The sequence below is a fragment of the Eleutherodactylus coqui genome, chromosome 2 (assembly GCF_035609145.1).
Source record: "Eleutherodactylus coqui strain aEleCoq1 chromosome 2, aEleCoq1.hap1, whole genome shotgun sequence".
Taxonomy (NCBI): domain Eukaryota; kingdom Metazoa; phylum Chordata; class Amphibia; order Anura; family Eleutherodactylidae; genus Eleutherodactylus; species Eleutherodactylus coqui.
This window is the reverse complement of record NC_089838.1, coordinates 246,400,115-246,416,169: the sequence shown is the minus strand read 5'-3', so window position 1 is coordinate 246,416,169 and position 16,055 is coordinate 246,400,115. Positions and strand designations below refer to the sequence as shown.

The following is a 16,055-nucleotide window of genomic DNA, read 5'->3' as shown; positions in this document are numbered from 1 at the left end:
TACTTCTCCCTTTCCCCTTGCTGTTTAGGCTCCTCAGGCTTCGGCCTACAAAATGAGAAATCTGTCAATCAGCGGCAGATGGACCTCACAGCTCATTAATACACCGGTTCCAAGCTCACAGCATGTTGGAACGAATGAATGGGAGCTTTGGACAAGCTAAAACATATTTCCCCATACATGACACAAGTCTGAAATCAGCGTGTGCCTGTCACTACCATGTGCAAGCCTCAGAAAAGGGAATCAACTGCACAGGGTTCACTCTGTAAATTTAAAATGCGGAAAAGCAGCATATACTGTTCTTCTGCACTTCAAAATACCACATTGCATGGAGAGTTACTGTATATGATCTTCCTGAAAAAAAACGGACTACAGAAGGACCTAACTAATGGCAAGAAAGTAGGACGAGGGATATCTGGTGGGCTTCTAATGACAAACACTACACTCCATTTCACTGCATGAGAGGCTGATCCCATGTCCCAGAATGAAGCTGATGACCAGGACTTTACAGTCTCACAAATGTTTATGATATGAATCCCTATACTATTCCAAATTAACTTACCTCCAGCATTAATAGGCCCACAATCTCTGCGGCCACTTCTCTCTGCAGATCTCCCGACTCAACAAATTCTATACAGTATTTATAGACAGCAAACCTCCTGCGAACCGCGGCATCTTCAGAACACGGTGACCCTGCACAGATAAGAAGTTGTACGTTATATATTCTGAATTAGCGAGTCCCTAAAGACACTATTGTTCTAAATGAACGAAAATAAAACCAACAAAATTAATAATGTGACTAGAAAATATTTCAGACATTTACCTTTAAAAATAGCACGTAACAGCGCCCCATGTTCTTTTCCATTAACTGCAACTTTAGTGATGAGGTTTACAAGCTGAAATAAAACATAGAATATTGACTGCACTTTAGAAGAAGGCTTCAACGTTCTAGCAGTCTCTGGTATCTGAGAAACAATGAAATGATAGTTAAAGGCGGTCTAAGGGGGCCTTCACACTGTAGGTTTCTGCTTCAGATTTGCGCAACGGAAAACCTGTAGTAAATCCGCAGTGACCAAATCTGCACGTAAATGGTGCAGATTCAGCCATGGAATTACTTACTGAAAATCTGCACGTTAACCCTTGTACTTCAAGGGCTGAATTCCACAGCATAAGGCTAGTTTCATACAGGCAAGCGTGATATCGGGCAAAAAAACGCAGCCCTATATGGCGCTTGTGCAATGTACCAGTGAATGTGTCATTTCTGTGTCAAAACCGCCTCCCTCACTTCAGTACAGTTGTGATCCTATCAATAAGGAACCTCGCATCACACTCGAATGCACCTTCAACTCCGTGCAATGTGTTTTCCAGCCCCATTGAAAACAATCGGCGAGGCTTTCCGAGGGAACACCCAAACACAGGATATGCCATGATTTTTTTTCCCGTACCACAATCTGATGCTTGAAAAAATAAAAATGGCTCATGTATATCACCTCATTCAATAGAATGGGGTGCGATTGCCTTGGCTGTGTGAAAGTGGCCCACATAGACAGTTTAGAATCTACATTTCTCTTCAAAATTCCTTCAGATTTGTAGCAGAAATTGTCTGCACTACGTGAGGAATTTTTAAGTCTCCTCTCCATGCTTGTACTGTAAATGCTGCAGAAAATGCATCGCATTTCCACCATGTATGAAGATGGCCTAAGAGTTCACACAGAACAAGAGATGCTGTCACTGCAATATAGTGTTCTCTTCCCTGATTTTGGGATCAGCATTGTATATCCAGATCATGTTATCATAAGCTGCCCATAGACTGCATGTTTACTTCAACAAAGGGAAAGTAATAAGCAGCTGCCAAACATCTCTAATAGTGGCTTAAATTCCTGCAGGACAGAGGATCAGACACTGAAATTCATCTTTTTTGTGGTGTGTTTTCTGTATTTTAAGTCAAGTCCCTTGTATTCACTAAGGAAGCCCCCCACCTACTCTGACCAGTGAATGATGACTATTGTGTATTTGTATGTATACAAAGCAACCATCAGAAACTGATGAGAAAGGTCCTTGCATGAATACAGCCCCCCGTATTCTTTAATAGCTGCTTCTAGCCTAATTGCACAATCTCTCTTATCTGTGCCATATGGCCTAATAATAAGGTGAACCTGTCCACATACTATACTTCCTTAAGATTTAAAGTTATCCCCCGTGCACAGATAGGGGATAACTTTATGATCGGCGGGAGATCCTGCATTACCAAAATATTCACATTCTGTAATTTCCAGCGCTGACCTAGAAATGAATAAAGTGGCATCACACACAGGCAACCTCTGCTCCATTCATACAGGGACTGTCCATTCATACAGGGACTGTTGGGATCCTCATTCTACGGATCAGTGCAATTCCAAGAAGCAGGACCCTCACCAATCTCGCTGGAGGCCAAAGGGACACTCTTTCAGCCTCGGGAGGTGGGGGAGGACTTAGTTACACTTGTTATATGCACAAGAAGTTCTCTGCGTGCACAAGCCGAGCATGTTCATATAACAAGATGTGAGCAAAGCTTTATACTCAACTCTATGGAAATAAACTGTATAGAATTGCATATGTATATACCATACATGGTAACATTAGTTGAAAGTGGATCAGAATCACATGCGATTCCAATCTGTTTTATTTTACGCTCCCATAGAAAATAATGGGCGATTCTTGAACAAGAATCACACACAGAAATAGGACATACAGAGATTTTTTTAAACTCAGACCATCGGCCCAAGAGAAAAGCCGCATGTGAAATAACCATTTCAAATGAATTAATTATTTTGCTGTGCTAGTTCAATCCATCTCGGAATTAGAAAGAACTCGCACAGGAAAATAACCCATGTGAATACACCTCAAGCGTCAGCTTAGGTTACATTTTCTCTCTCCACTGAGCTTTGTGGCAGGGGGTTACATTTGAATGTCCCAAAATGGTGCTTAAACGTATCAGACAGTGGATCCATTTCCTTTAAAGGCCCCATGTATCTATATATATAAAATTGAATGTATGTCTGTCTGTGTGCGTGCCTGCCTGCCTGTCTGTCTGTCTGTCTGTCCTTTATGCGCCATGAAACTTTGGGAAGTTGTTGAGTACACTCCTGGGAAGATTATAGGCATAGTACAACTATCCTACGATAAATGGCGCGCGCGCGAGCGTCGTCGAAAGTTACCACCCCCCCCACGTAGATCGAATAAGTAAGCCACCTGCTATTGTGATGTCATCACTGATGTCATCAACATCGGACGCCCTTGAACATGCCCCAACATGTTCTATAAAGCTGCATTGTGATGTCATTAAGGCTCTATTATGACACGTAAAGCTTGGAACCACTAGAGCACGCCAGCCAATTACCATTGGAGTTGGAAGTGGGTAAACAAGTACTAGGATATCTTCCTAAGAAGCCACAGCAGCCGGATAAATTGTATGTTCCACCCAACGGCTATTTTATTCAGCCCGCAAGGGGGAAGCAGCGGCCTACAAAATCTCATTCAGGTAGGTAGGTTCAGTTCTTGGAGGTTGGGGAATGCTTATGGGCAAGGCCTTATGTCTCATCCCAACTCGATTATTCAATTCTAAGCGCAAAAGAATTAGCGTCCAAATTTTATGTACGGAATTTAATTCTCTCACTTCCCAATGTCATAGAAACTTGAAATTTGGCACGAGCATTGATTATGTCATAAATAGGAAAAGTTAATGGGTCCCAACTCGATTATTCAATTCAAAGCGCCAAAGAATTAGCGTTCAAATTTTACGTACGGAATCTAATTCTCTCATTTCCTGATGTCATAGATAGATAGATAGATAGATAGATAGATAGATAGATAGATAGATAGATAGATAGATAGATAGATAGATAGATAGATAGATAGATAGATAGATAGACAGACTGTATGCAATGACACGTACAGCTTGAAACCATAAATACTAGAGCACGCCAGCCATTTACAGCCAGTCTCCATTGGAGTTGGAAGTGGGCAAACATGTACTAGGCTATCTTCCCAAGAAGCCACAGCAGCCGGATAAATTGGATGTTCCACACAACGGCTATTTAATTCAGCCTGCAAGGGGGAAGCAGCGGCCTACAAAATCTCAGTGGTCGCTGCTGCCGTCATCTAGATATATAAAAACGAATGTATGTATGTATGTCTGTCTTCGCAGCAACGCGCGACGGGTACGCTAGTATTAGATAAAAGTCATCCAAACCTGCCCATTTCAGCAGGACCACGCAGTTGCCGAATGTGTGAAGGGGGCCTGCTGACTCTGCTGATCATGTTGGGGAAAGGAAGAATGAGGCATACTGACTTGTAACACACTTCTTTTGTTCTCTCTGGAGATAAGCTACCATGAGAGCCGTCTGGCTGTGGTTTTTACCACTCTGCCCATTGAAAACTCATGAATGCCCAGCCAAACTGAGCCTTCATATGTAGAGGGAAGCCAGGAGAAATAGTGATTAGCCAAACGAGCATTGGGTCGACAAGTTTTTAAATTATATGCACGGCTTTATGAGGCGAATGGGGTCCAAAGATACACACTTAGGACTCCATTTGAGCTGATTTCCATTTCATTACATCTTTTTGGGAGGCCCCAGTAACACAGTTGACTTTAAATAAGTCCCTGGAAAGGCTTTTTACATTTTTTGATCTATGCAATGAACACACTTAAGAACCATAGCTTCCAATTCCAGTGTATGGAAACATTTACTAATGGACACATGCGGTCTGTATGGATTCTTCATTCACCTCGGCTTCTTTGACAGTCTGGAGGTAACGCTGAAGTTTGTCTGTTTTCTTATCAGCAGATAGAGACAATATTTTCTGGTCCATATTTGTATAGAGGATACCTTGAAAAAAAAGATAAAACTGTATTTACTAGAAATGACCCACACGGATGATCTAATTTAGGCCGCCTGCAGACGGCCGGGTCGGATCCGGCTGCGAGAATTCTTGCAGCGGGACCCGACCCAAGCGTCTGCAGAGAGCAGCGCGGACACTCACCTCTCCCGTGGCCCCGGCTCTTTCATGTGCCGGCTGCTGGGCAGCCGGCGCATGCGCAGAGCGGGGCTGGCGAGTGACGTTTCTGTGCGGGGCTCGCATGCCGCGATTTGTTTGCCGCGCAGCCGTCTGCATAGGATTGCGTTTGTTAACACAATCCTATGGCAGCTTCTAGGGGCGGAAATACCGCGGGAAATACCACCGCGGAATTTCCGCCCGTCTGCAGGCGGCCTTATGCTGGTTGAAAAAAAAAAAAAATCATGCAAAACTGCCAAAACAGAGTCTAACGAAGACCAACTAATGGAACTTGTAAACACAGAGATCATTCATATATATCAATATGTCAATGGCAGATGGGCCATGGGCCGGAGAGCTTCCATTGATTTCGGTAATCCGCAAATAAATAGAACATGGTGCGATTTTAAATCCACTCGCAGAAATCGCAATCGCTATCCACTCTTCTGAGCAGATTTGTGAATGTTCCATTCTTTCAATGTGTGCTGTCCGGTGAAAACTCCGCATCCTTCGCTGTGGTGGAGGATTCCTACTTCCCCCAAGTGATGTGAGGCGGTTTTGAGATGGAAAATGCCTCATATCCACAGGGAAATCGCATGTTGCTGAGCGTAATATCACAGCCCGATATCACTCGTGTGAAATTAGCCCTAGGGCGCCTCCATGTGGACGATACACACAAAAAGAATCCATGGGTTTCACTGGATTCATTCACATTTGTGGATTTTTCACATGCATTTTTGCCAGGCAACAAAAAAAACGCATCACGCTCAACTGCTGTGCAGATTGGCGCACCAAAAGGTCTTCATATAAGTTAATGGAGGGTCCAACAAAAACGCAGCGCTCAGGTGCGCACAAATAGCAAATAACTCCCTAATAAACCCCCAAAATCTTGTAATTCACCACAAATTACCATCCGGCGATATCGCCCCGAGCTGCCCTCTGCCCTCGCACGTCTGTATCGCAGACCCTGAATGTAGCCATAGCGCCTGTTTGTATTGCACTTTTAATGTATGGTTAGAGCGGACGTCAAAAGTACATGAAAAAATGTATGAAATTTTTAAGCGTACCGCCACGTTTTTAAAAAAGGACGCGTAAAATTTATAGCCGCGTGTTTCGATAGGCTCGTGTCTGCCGTTACAGTACAAAAACTACGGTTTTCACTTTCAAAACAAGTCTGGCTTTTGTGAGACGGAGATGCGGAGCAGCAGGCCTCGCCGTGCCAAACAAGTACGCAAATGTAAGGCCGGTAAATCGCGGCAATTTAAATGCATTGATTGTCGCTGCTCCACTCACACTTGTGTGTATTCACGGCGTATAATACGCACGGAAAAAAGAGCGCAGCGTGTTCCATGTACCTCCTATTGCTCTCTATGGGTGTGGATGCAAACGCTGTACATACACCATCACATTGCGTATGTGCGCCATTTTAACGCAACATTGCTAAGAGACAATAGAAGAAAAGCTAAAAGAAAAAAGAAAAGCTAAAAGAAAGAAGAAACCCGGAGACCAGTGTGTGAGATCCGCCGCCATGCAGGCACACATGGTCAACACCGCGGGGATAAGCAGCTCCACATGACGGTAAAACACTGCCATTTTTATGCAGCGGTTTGCCATACGGTCGTGCGAGCCAGCCGAAGAGAGAGCAAATAATCAGAAGAGTCACTGGGGGCGAGGAGCGATACGGAAAACTGCTTTATGTTGTTATTAAAACGTGTACGCTGGACGGGTGGCTGAAACATGATGCAAACAGTGCTGCCTGCCCCCCACGATGTGAACGGTGCTGCCTGCCCCCCACGATGCGAACGGTGCTGCCTGCCCCCCACGATGTGAACGGTGCTGCCTGTCCCCCACGATGCGAACGGTGCTGCCTGCCCCCCACGATGCGAACGGTGCTGCCTGCCCCCCACGATGCGAACGGTGCTGCCTGCCCCCCACGATGCGAACGGTGCTGCCTGCCCCCCACGATGCGAACGGTGCTGCCTGCCCCCACGATGCGAACGGTGCTGCCTGCCCCCCACGATGCGAACGGTGCTGCCTGCCCCCCACGATGTGAACGGTGCAGCCTGTCCCAAACGATGCGAACGGTGCTGCCTGCCCCCCACGATGCGAACGGAGCTGCGTGCCCCCCCATGATGCCAACGGCGCTACAGGCCCCCCCAATGATGCCAACGGCGCTGCACGCCCCCCATGATGCCAACAGCGCTGCGCGCCCCCGCATGATGCCAACAGCGCTGCACGCCCCCCCATGATGCCAACAGCGCTGCACGCCCCCATGATGCCAACACTGCTGCGTGCCGCCATGATGCCAACAGCGCTGCGTCCCTCCATGATGCCAACAGTGCTGCGTGTCCCCATGATGCCAACAGTGCTGCACGTCACCCCCCATGATGCTAGCAGTGCTATGTGCCCCCCAAGATGCAAACAGTGCTGTGTGTGGCCCCCCATGATGTGAACAGCGCTGTGCCACCATTACCCACCACACGCTAACCTCTACACTTCCTATACAGTGGGCCAACCCCAAAAAGGATTACCTGTGGTATACGTTATCTGCTTATTAAGGGCACTCGCACCCAAACAGTATTGCTCCCGTATATTGGGCGGCTCAAGGACAGGACGTCCGGGTGCTGTCTGATGCAAGTTGCGCCTGACAATATTGGGCATAACCTTACAATCGTCCATGTAGCCTTACGCCGGCTTTACACTGTGAGATTTGCGCCATGTGAGGCGCACTAATCTAAACCCCATTCCTTTGATGTGGTCAGACACGTAGCGATTATTTCGCGCACCGCACCGAGATGCAGGAAAAACAAACTGCAGCACATCCAGAGCTCAGACATAGCACAAGACTGGCAGGGCGGCCGGCGGCAGCATCACGCCGTGCGCTAGGTGCATGCAGTGCCATGTGATGCCAGGTCTCCCCATTGGGAGACACTCCGCGATCCTCCATCCCAGCAGACAGCCGCGTCGGAAGAATCCCCACATCCCCGAGGCGAGGCGGTTATGATATAAAAATGTCTCACATCCGCAGGGAAATCACGTGTTGGCCGGCGCGATATAAGGCCGTGATTCACGTCCAATATCGCGCTCTCCCGTGTGCCGTTAGCCCGCGGCCGCGCCAACACGTGCGTTCAGAAAATACAGCTCAAAATTGCGTCATTTTAACATGATTTTGGCTGCTTTGGAACGCGTCGTACAGCGCTGTTTACGCACCCATCATTAAAAGGCGCAAAAGTAAAACAGACAGCGCTGGAAAATCACGGCGTTAAATCGCCACGTGTGATCGCAGATCATTGAAATTAATGATGGGGTTGGACCGTGCTTTCGGGGCGCCGTGGTAAAAAGTGGTGAGAGCGGCAGGAACCCCTCAGCGGATCCGTGCCGACTGCTGAAAACAAAGCGGCAACGGAATCCCCGAAGGGAAACGCACATCGTGCAACGGACATCTCTGGCATCTGTTGTACCGGTTCCCTTTGCTTCCACTTTATTTGGCGCACAGAAGGGCGCAGTCCACTGACTCAGTCATGCTACACTCCAAATAAAGCGGAAATAAACGGACGCCGTGTGGGACGGTCACCGCCGCGGCGTCTGTATCACTAACTACGGATGTTTGCGTTCGCGGCTCCGTCATGGCGCTGTTCTCGTCACCTAGAATGGTTGTCCTCCATGGTATGGCTTCCATGGAGGCCAACAGCGGCCGTACGTGACTGCTAGGGCATAAACAGACGGGCGCATGCACGAATACGCTCGCCGCTGCGGAGCGATTCAGGACGTGTTTTGTTGGGGTTTTCTTTTGACTATTCAAATTCTGCGCAAGTTTAAAATAATAATAATAAATAGCGTGGAGATAAACCCCGCCCCCACATTAGGAAAACCGTGTGCGAGTAACGTAGGCACGCGGTAATAATCGCGCAGGAATCGCCAGAGTGGAGGCTAAACAATGAAACAAATGTTTTCAACCCGTTTTGCAGCCATGATTTTAACGCCCGCAAAACAGGACAAAATCGCGGTGGTCGGAGAAGCCGTATATCAGGGAACGCCCCCAGCCTACGGACGGGCACAGATGCAAACCGCAATACGGGCAGCGCCAATCTTTGCACCCAAACAAGGACCACCTCAGCGGATCTGTATGGGACGTGACGTATCCAGCGCGGTCCTGTAACGCAGAGGGCGGTCTCTAGTGACCGGTCCACAGAGGAGGGTATAAGCTGGGTCCCCAGTTGCCCCCACAATGGAGGGATCACCTCAGAGTTAGGGTCCTCAGTCCCAGAATATGAGTGCTATTACTGGAGGAGCCTCTCCTCACACACCTCGGTCATCACGTGCTCCCGCCCCCCATATACCGCGCTATGCCCCTGCCACAGTATAGCCATGTATTCCCACACACGAGCATTGCGGCTTATGGACGCTGTATGACGTCACTCCTGCCGCCGTTAACTTCCCACGTCACGCGTGTCTGCAGGGCGCTCACCCCACTCCGGGCGTAGCGGGCGCTCAGTTCCAGCGGTGATACCAAAGCGCGGGCTCCAAATCTGCCGCGCCTGACGTCACATCCCCCAGCTGCAGCGCGTGCTGCCTGAGCTCTGCCGACCTCCTACAATAAAAGCGCTGGGGAGACAGAACGCCAGCACGGGCCAGTGGCGCAATGGATAACGCGTCTGACTACGGATCAGAAGATTCTAGGTTCGACTCCTGGCTGGCTCGGTTATTTTTTTAGATTTTTACTTGGACTTATATTACACGCTTATGAATGGAACACGTGTTGTATGTATAATGTCACAATATAAGCAGCTGGTCACAAAGTAATCAGTGGGGTTACTGCAACCAGGCTGTTACCTAGACTTTATTATGGGACACAGAACTCTGACAGGTGTTATATGGCGGGCCAGTGGCGCAATGGATAACGCGTCTGACTACGGATCAGAAGATTCTAGGTTCGACTCCTGGCTGGCTCGATCCATGTTTTTTGCTCATTTTAAATGTTGCATGTACTAGTAAAGTTTAATAAGAGGCTGTGCTGGTTATAGCGGGAAATCTGCATTGATGGATCATGACAGAGTTGTTTATGGGCTTCTACATGCTGGTTGTTTTAGTACTTTTATAATTGTAACCGGGACTGTCCAGGATACAGCAGCAAATTGAACAAGATTTGCAAAAATCTTGTCCACATGCTGCTGGGAGAAGTCATTGTGGCCACGTAAAAACTGACATGCCGCACGGAATTCAAAGCTGCTGCACATCAATTTTATCTATGGGGAGACACAGACGCAGCGGAATGCAGGAGCTGAAGCCGCTTCAAAACCCGCAGCGAACCGTGTGAGTTTTGAAGCTGCATTTCTGCTGCAGAAATCTCGCAATATTTCCGTGCGGTCCCACTGCGGTCATTCCCCAAGATATCTGCGGGATTTACGCCCCGTGTGACCACAGCCTTAGAGATTGCACCAGAAGGAAGAACATCGTCAGCGTGGAACTGGTTTATCTGTATGGCTTCACACAGGCGTAATTCACTGCGTGTCACACGCAAGGCGGCATACAGCGAGTGCTATACACTATGACATTGCAAACTTGCTGTGTGCCTCCGATTGCCATGCGCTATCTTGTCACGAATGCGTGCGTACTGCGCGCCGAGATAGAACATGCTTTCTTGCACGTGTATTTCTTGCAATACGTGTGAGCGGCAACATGGGCTGTCGCCACATGCCCATGTGAAGGGGCCTTTAAGCGTGCATTCACACAGACGAATGTGATGTCGGTCCAGAAAACACATCACATGGCGGTACATATGCAACTTTTGCGCATGTGAAACTAGCATCTTGTCTTAATAAAAAATATACAAATCACACTGCACCCGCATGAAACTCGCATTTATATTAGTGTAATGCAATTTTAATTTTTTATTTTTTTAATCCAATAGGGAATAATGGTCGATTCTTAAACAGAATCACCCAAAAATAGGACAATCAGGCCTTATTCACACGATCGTATATACGCAGCTATTTAGTCGCATGAAAAAAATCGTGACCATCTGAAGCACTGGATTCCAGTGTATTTACTCAGACGATTTTCGGTCACCGATTTTATACATTACGTCAAAAGATAGGTCTTGCCTTATCTATTGCCGAGATAACCTGGAAGCTCCCATAGGCCGCCTGCACACGGGCGGAAATCCCGCGGCGGTATTTCCCGCGGGATTTCCGCCACTGAAAGTTTGCATAGGAGTGCATTACAATACGCACTCCTATGCAGACGGCCGCGGTTTGGCCGCGCGAAATCTCGTGCGGCAAACAAACCGCGGCATGTCCTATTTTTGTGCGGGGCACGCACTCACCTGGCCGCCGGCTCCGGTCTGCGCATGCGCCGGCTGCGCCGCAGCCGGCACATGAGAGAGCCGGGGCCGCCAGGCGCGGGTGAGTACGCGCTCGTCCCTGCAGGCTCTCGGGTCGGGTCCCGCGGCGAGAATTCTCGCTGCCGGATCCGACCCGCTTGTCTGCAGGCGGCCATAGACTTCCATGGAAGCAGAAAAAAAGGAAGGGGGAGGGAGTTTACCTGCGTACAATGCTGGGAAAAGATGACAGTTGGCTCTATTTAAGCATTAGAAGTTATTCCGAGGATTTCTGCCGATCGAGGGATTTCCATGCTGCAGCCGGCCGTGTGAATGGCCAAGAATAAGCTAATTATGATCGGGACGTGATTGCGGCTATTCTTCATTCATGCGATTTTACGACGCATTCGGGTGAACATAAAAACGCATATGGTCGTATGAAAGAGGCTTCAGTGATTTTTCGATCTTGGGCAACTGCCACTTTCAACCGCAACGGCATCCTCAGAATATAGAAGCACGTAGAACACTATGGCGGGGCGGAGAGCTATTTATTAGCACCCTGCTCCGTCATCCTCTCTCTTGGGGCTTGTTCAGGCGGGCGTATGCGTACAACACTGCGAGTCTTCCGCAGTGATGTACGTGTTACAGACCATACGCTCTGCCGATAGAGACCGCGTAGGGCTGCGATTGGCGCAGAGCATGCCCAGGAATCTGATGTCATGGACATGCGCACTGTGATTTTTTTTTTTTATTCCCTATTACAGCGTTTTATACATAGCCCATTCAAAGGCTGTGTTTGATAAGGGGAAACATGGAGCATGCTGCCATTTATATCTCCTGCATATCGATTCACAGTGTCCACTCGCAAGTGTGAATGGAAGAACGAAAGTCTATTGACCGCAGTTACACAGGGAAATATGCGTGAGTAATACACGGTGACAATACGCCCGTATGCACGAGCCCTTAGGCCTTATTCGCACCACCATGTGCGTTTTATTGGTCTTTGTGATGCCGGCTGAGATCGCGTATGACAGCGAGTGTACTGCGCATGCCACGTATATCTCTCAGTGAGGCGCAGTGTGACTTCGCCTTTTTCTTTTTTAATTCCCCGCTTCTGCCTCACAGCGGGGTTACATATGTATATGCTACAAAAGTATAGAGCTAACACTGCGTGGTACACAGAGAAATAGAGCATACTGCGATCTTGTTCCGGCGCGTATCTACACGCAGTGTTTACACGCTAATGTTAATGGATCAATGCAAGTCCATTTACTTTCACTGACTCTATTCACCGTGTGTCACGTGCCCATGCATAGCGGGCGTAATACTCGCTGAAATTACTGTGGTATGAATGAGCCCATTGTCTGCAAGCTTCCTCACACCTGCACCCTAGGAGATGCCAGGATGGGTCTCCTGCACAGTCCGGTGTGATGATGTCATTATATCTCGCGGTCAGCGCTGAGATTCCATTCCGGAATGTTAGAGGCTGCGGGAACAAAGAAGCTGAGCTGTGTTCATCGTTGGAACAGTGCTAGGTAAGTATTATGTTTTTTTATTGCGAAATTGGGCATTTGGCGTTGTGTTTTCGTGTGCATATTTTACTGTATTTTTTGCACGTGCATGCCCTGCATATTTGCGCATGCAAATACACAAACAAGCATACTCCCATTGATTTCAATGGGCAATTACGTTTAATTCATTTAAAATGTATTATTGTCATGCGCAATACGCCGAAAATAGAACAGGCTGCGTATTTTTTGCACAAACAAAATGCGTGCACAAAAAACGCACATGTCCAAACTCATTGGAATCAATAGTTTCTACTTACTGTGTATTGCGCATGCAAATTTTGCGCACATAATACGCAGCGCAACTGCGTCTGTGTGAATAAGCCCTAAATGGGAAGATGCATTTCTTAATATAAAATGTGAAAAAAAATCTAAGTATTGAGGATTGCATGGTCTGTTACAGAAGAAAGGCGAAGAGGGAAACAAGCTTCTACTGCAAGGCCGGCTGCACAGGGGCAGATTTTTGCAGCAGAATCCGCAGTGGGCGTCCACCTCTGGATTGCGCAGCAATAACCCTCCATAGCATGCTATGGAAAAATGATTTTCATGCACATGAGCGGAAGCCAAATGCGGTCTTAGCTCGCTGATGAAAAGTCGCAGTATGCTCTATTTTACTGCGGCTCCCACACAGACGATTTCCATTGAAGTCAAAGGAAACCATCCGACCCGCGCCCGCCCGCTATTGACATTGTGGACGGGCCACTGATTCTGCGAGAAAAGCAAGAGTTAAAAAAAAAATCTCTACTGAGCCGTGCGGACCATCCGCAGTACAGAAAAAGAAGAAGGAAAGCAGGTCCACGCAGATACCCGCCAGGCACAGGGTCGGATTCTGCTGCGGGCTCATGCATGCATAATCTTTCCTGCCCTGGTGCGCGTACGGCCTAGGACATGCAATAGGAAGCCCGGACTTCATCCTGGGGATTGCTTCAAGAAGTATGACACTCAGAGAAATTATAAACAAAAATAAGCTAAAACACCTCAATAAGGCCTGCGTCACACGAATGCATTCGCACAGAGTTCCGCATCCGCAATACGCAGTGAATAGAACCCATTATTTTCACTGGGTGTGTTCACATAAGCGTATTTTGTTAGCGCATTTCATTTGCATTGGCACAAATAAATAAGTGACGGGCTATATTTTCGTATGCACAGAAATAGCACAGAATGAACTAATTAATGTAATTGTTCGTTTCAATGGATGGGAGCATGCTTGCGTGCTTTATTGGCGCGCAAATGTGCACATTTAGAGTGCGCAAAAAGTACAGTAAAAGACACTCTTGTGCACGCAAATACGCAACGCCCTTTGTGCAAATACGCGGCACAAATGCACACGTAAATGCACTTATGCCCGTTGAAGCGGCCTTAATCTAACATTTATTTTTTATTTTTCCGTGGACGCGGCCGTATAAGGGCTTGTTTTTTGCGTGGCGAACTGTAGTTTTTATGGGTGCCACTTTTGGGTACATAAACTATATTGTGAAACTTTTTTTTTTTTTTATGATAACAGTGAGAGAAAACGCGTCAATTCTGCCATAGATTTTTCTTTTTACAGCGTTAATCATGCAGCATAAATGACACCCCATATTTTTTCTGCGGGTCGGTGCGGTTACAGCGATACCAAAATTCTTATTTTTTTTTAGGTTTTTACACTTTTTTGCAATAAAACCCCTTTTTTTTGGACATCTTTTTTTCTCTATAGCTGCATTCAAAGTCCTGTAACTTTTTTTTTTCTATGTACGGAGCTCTATGGGGGCTTATTTTTTGCGAGACGAGCTGTAGTTTTTATTGGTACCATTTTGGGGAATGTACGGCTTCTTTGATCACTTTTATTGCATTTTTTGGGAGGCAAAATGCTAAAAATTAGCATTTTGGCTCTGTTTTTTAGCGGGTTTTTTTTAACGCTTTTTGCCGTACAAAATAAAAAGCATGTCCAATTTTTTGTACACGTCGTTATGGATGTGTCAATACCAAATATGTGGGGTTTCAATTTTCTTTATCTCTTTTTATGCTAATATTTTAAAAAGCACAAAAAAGGTGTTTTTTTTACATTTTTCTTTTTTTTACATTTTTTAATTTTTTTTTACACAATTTGAGTCCCTCTGAGGGACTTACAGCACTGTACCTATGATCAAGCTACTTCCCTGCCATGCTTTATCGCTTATACAGTGATCATAGGCATTGGCACGACAGGACGCCAGTGTCTGGCGTCCTGTTGCCATGGCGACAGGCCGGGCTCTCGCGCTCCCTCTGTGAACTCTTTCCCTGCCGCGATCTACTTAGATTGCGGCAGGGAAGGGATTAACAGTGGTAGGCCAGCTATGACTGACAGCCGGTTCCAGCTGCGGGATAGCGCGAGATCAGTCATGATCTCGCGCTATCCCGATGACGTACCGTTACGTCATGTTGCGGGAAGTACCAGGCTCCCATGACGTAGCGGTACGTCATGGAGCGGGAAGGGGTTAAACTGTAAAGTAACGCCGGCTTCACACAGCCGAGAAAATCACACGAGATTTGTACGTTGCGAGACGCACAAATATGAACCCTGTTCTTGTGAATGGGCTTATACACATGAGCGATGTTTTCCTGTATGGCACCGCGATGCCATACAGGAAACAAATCGCGGCATGTTCTACCTTTTTGCAAGATCTCGCAGCGCAGTGCCCGTTGTTTTCAGTGGGGCTGGCGTCAGCATTGCGAGATCTCTCATTGATTGCTTCTTCCCTGACGTGATGCGAGGCTGTTTTGATATGAAAACGCCTCACATCTGTGGGGAATTCACATGGTGGAAAGCACAATATGGGGTCTTGATTCACCGCCCCATATTCTGCTCGCCAGTGAGAAGTTAGCCTTATGGATGTGTTGACACCACGTTTTTTTATGTTAAAAATGGTAAAATGGGGGGGTTTACATTTTTAGCATTTTTTTATTTCTTGTAATCTTATATATTAAAAACGCAAAATCTGTTTGTTTGTGTCGTATACAAATTCACAGTTTGGCTCCAATTCGAGTGAAATTTTGCATGAGCGTTCTTCAGCACCGGGCGACGAATACTGGCATAATTAAAAATCGAAAATTTACCGACATCCCCTGTAATTTTTGTTGCCAATAGTAACCAATCACAGCTCAGCTTTCATTTC

General features: G+C 47.0%; 1 protein-coding gene across 1 annotated transcript in view; it reads right to left on the bottom strand.

Annotated features, from left to right (window-relative positions):
- Window positions 1–9,558, bottom strand: part of FANCI (FA complementation group I) — a 67,935-nt gene extending 58,377 nt beyond the window's left edge. Inside the window, exons 1-4 of the mRNA XM_066592799.1 lie at window positions 9,500–9,558; window positions 4,765–4,865; window positions 821–893; window positions 560–690 (exon numbers count right to left, since the gene is read on the bottom strand). Of these exons, the coding sequence (XP_066448896.1) occupies window positions 560–690; window positions 821–893; window positions 4,765–4,848 (288 nt within the window). The 5' untranslated portion in view covers window positions 4,849–4,865; window positions 9,500–9,558. The remainder of the gene's footprint in view (window positions 1–559; window positions 691–820; window positions 894–4,764; window positions 4,866–9,499) is intronic.
- Between the last annotated feature and the right edge of the window lie 6,497 nt (window positions 9,559–16,055).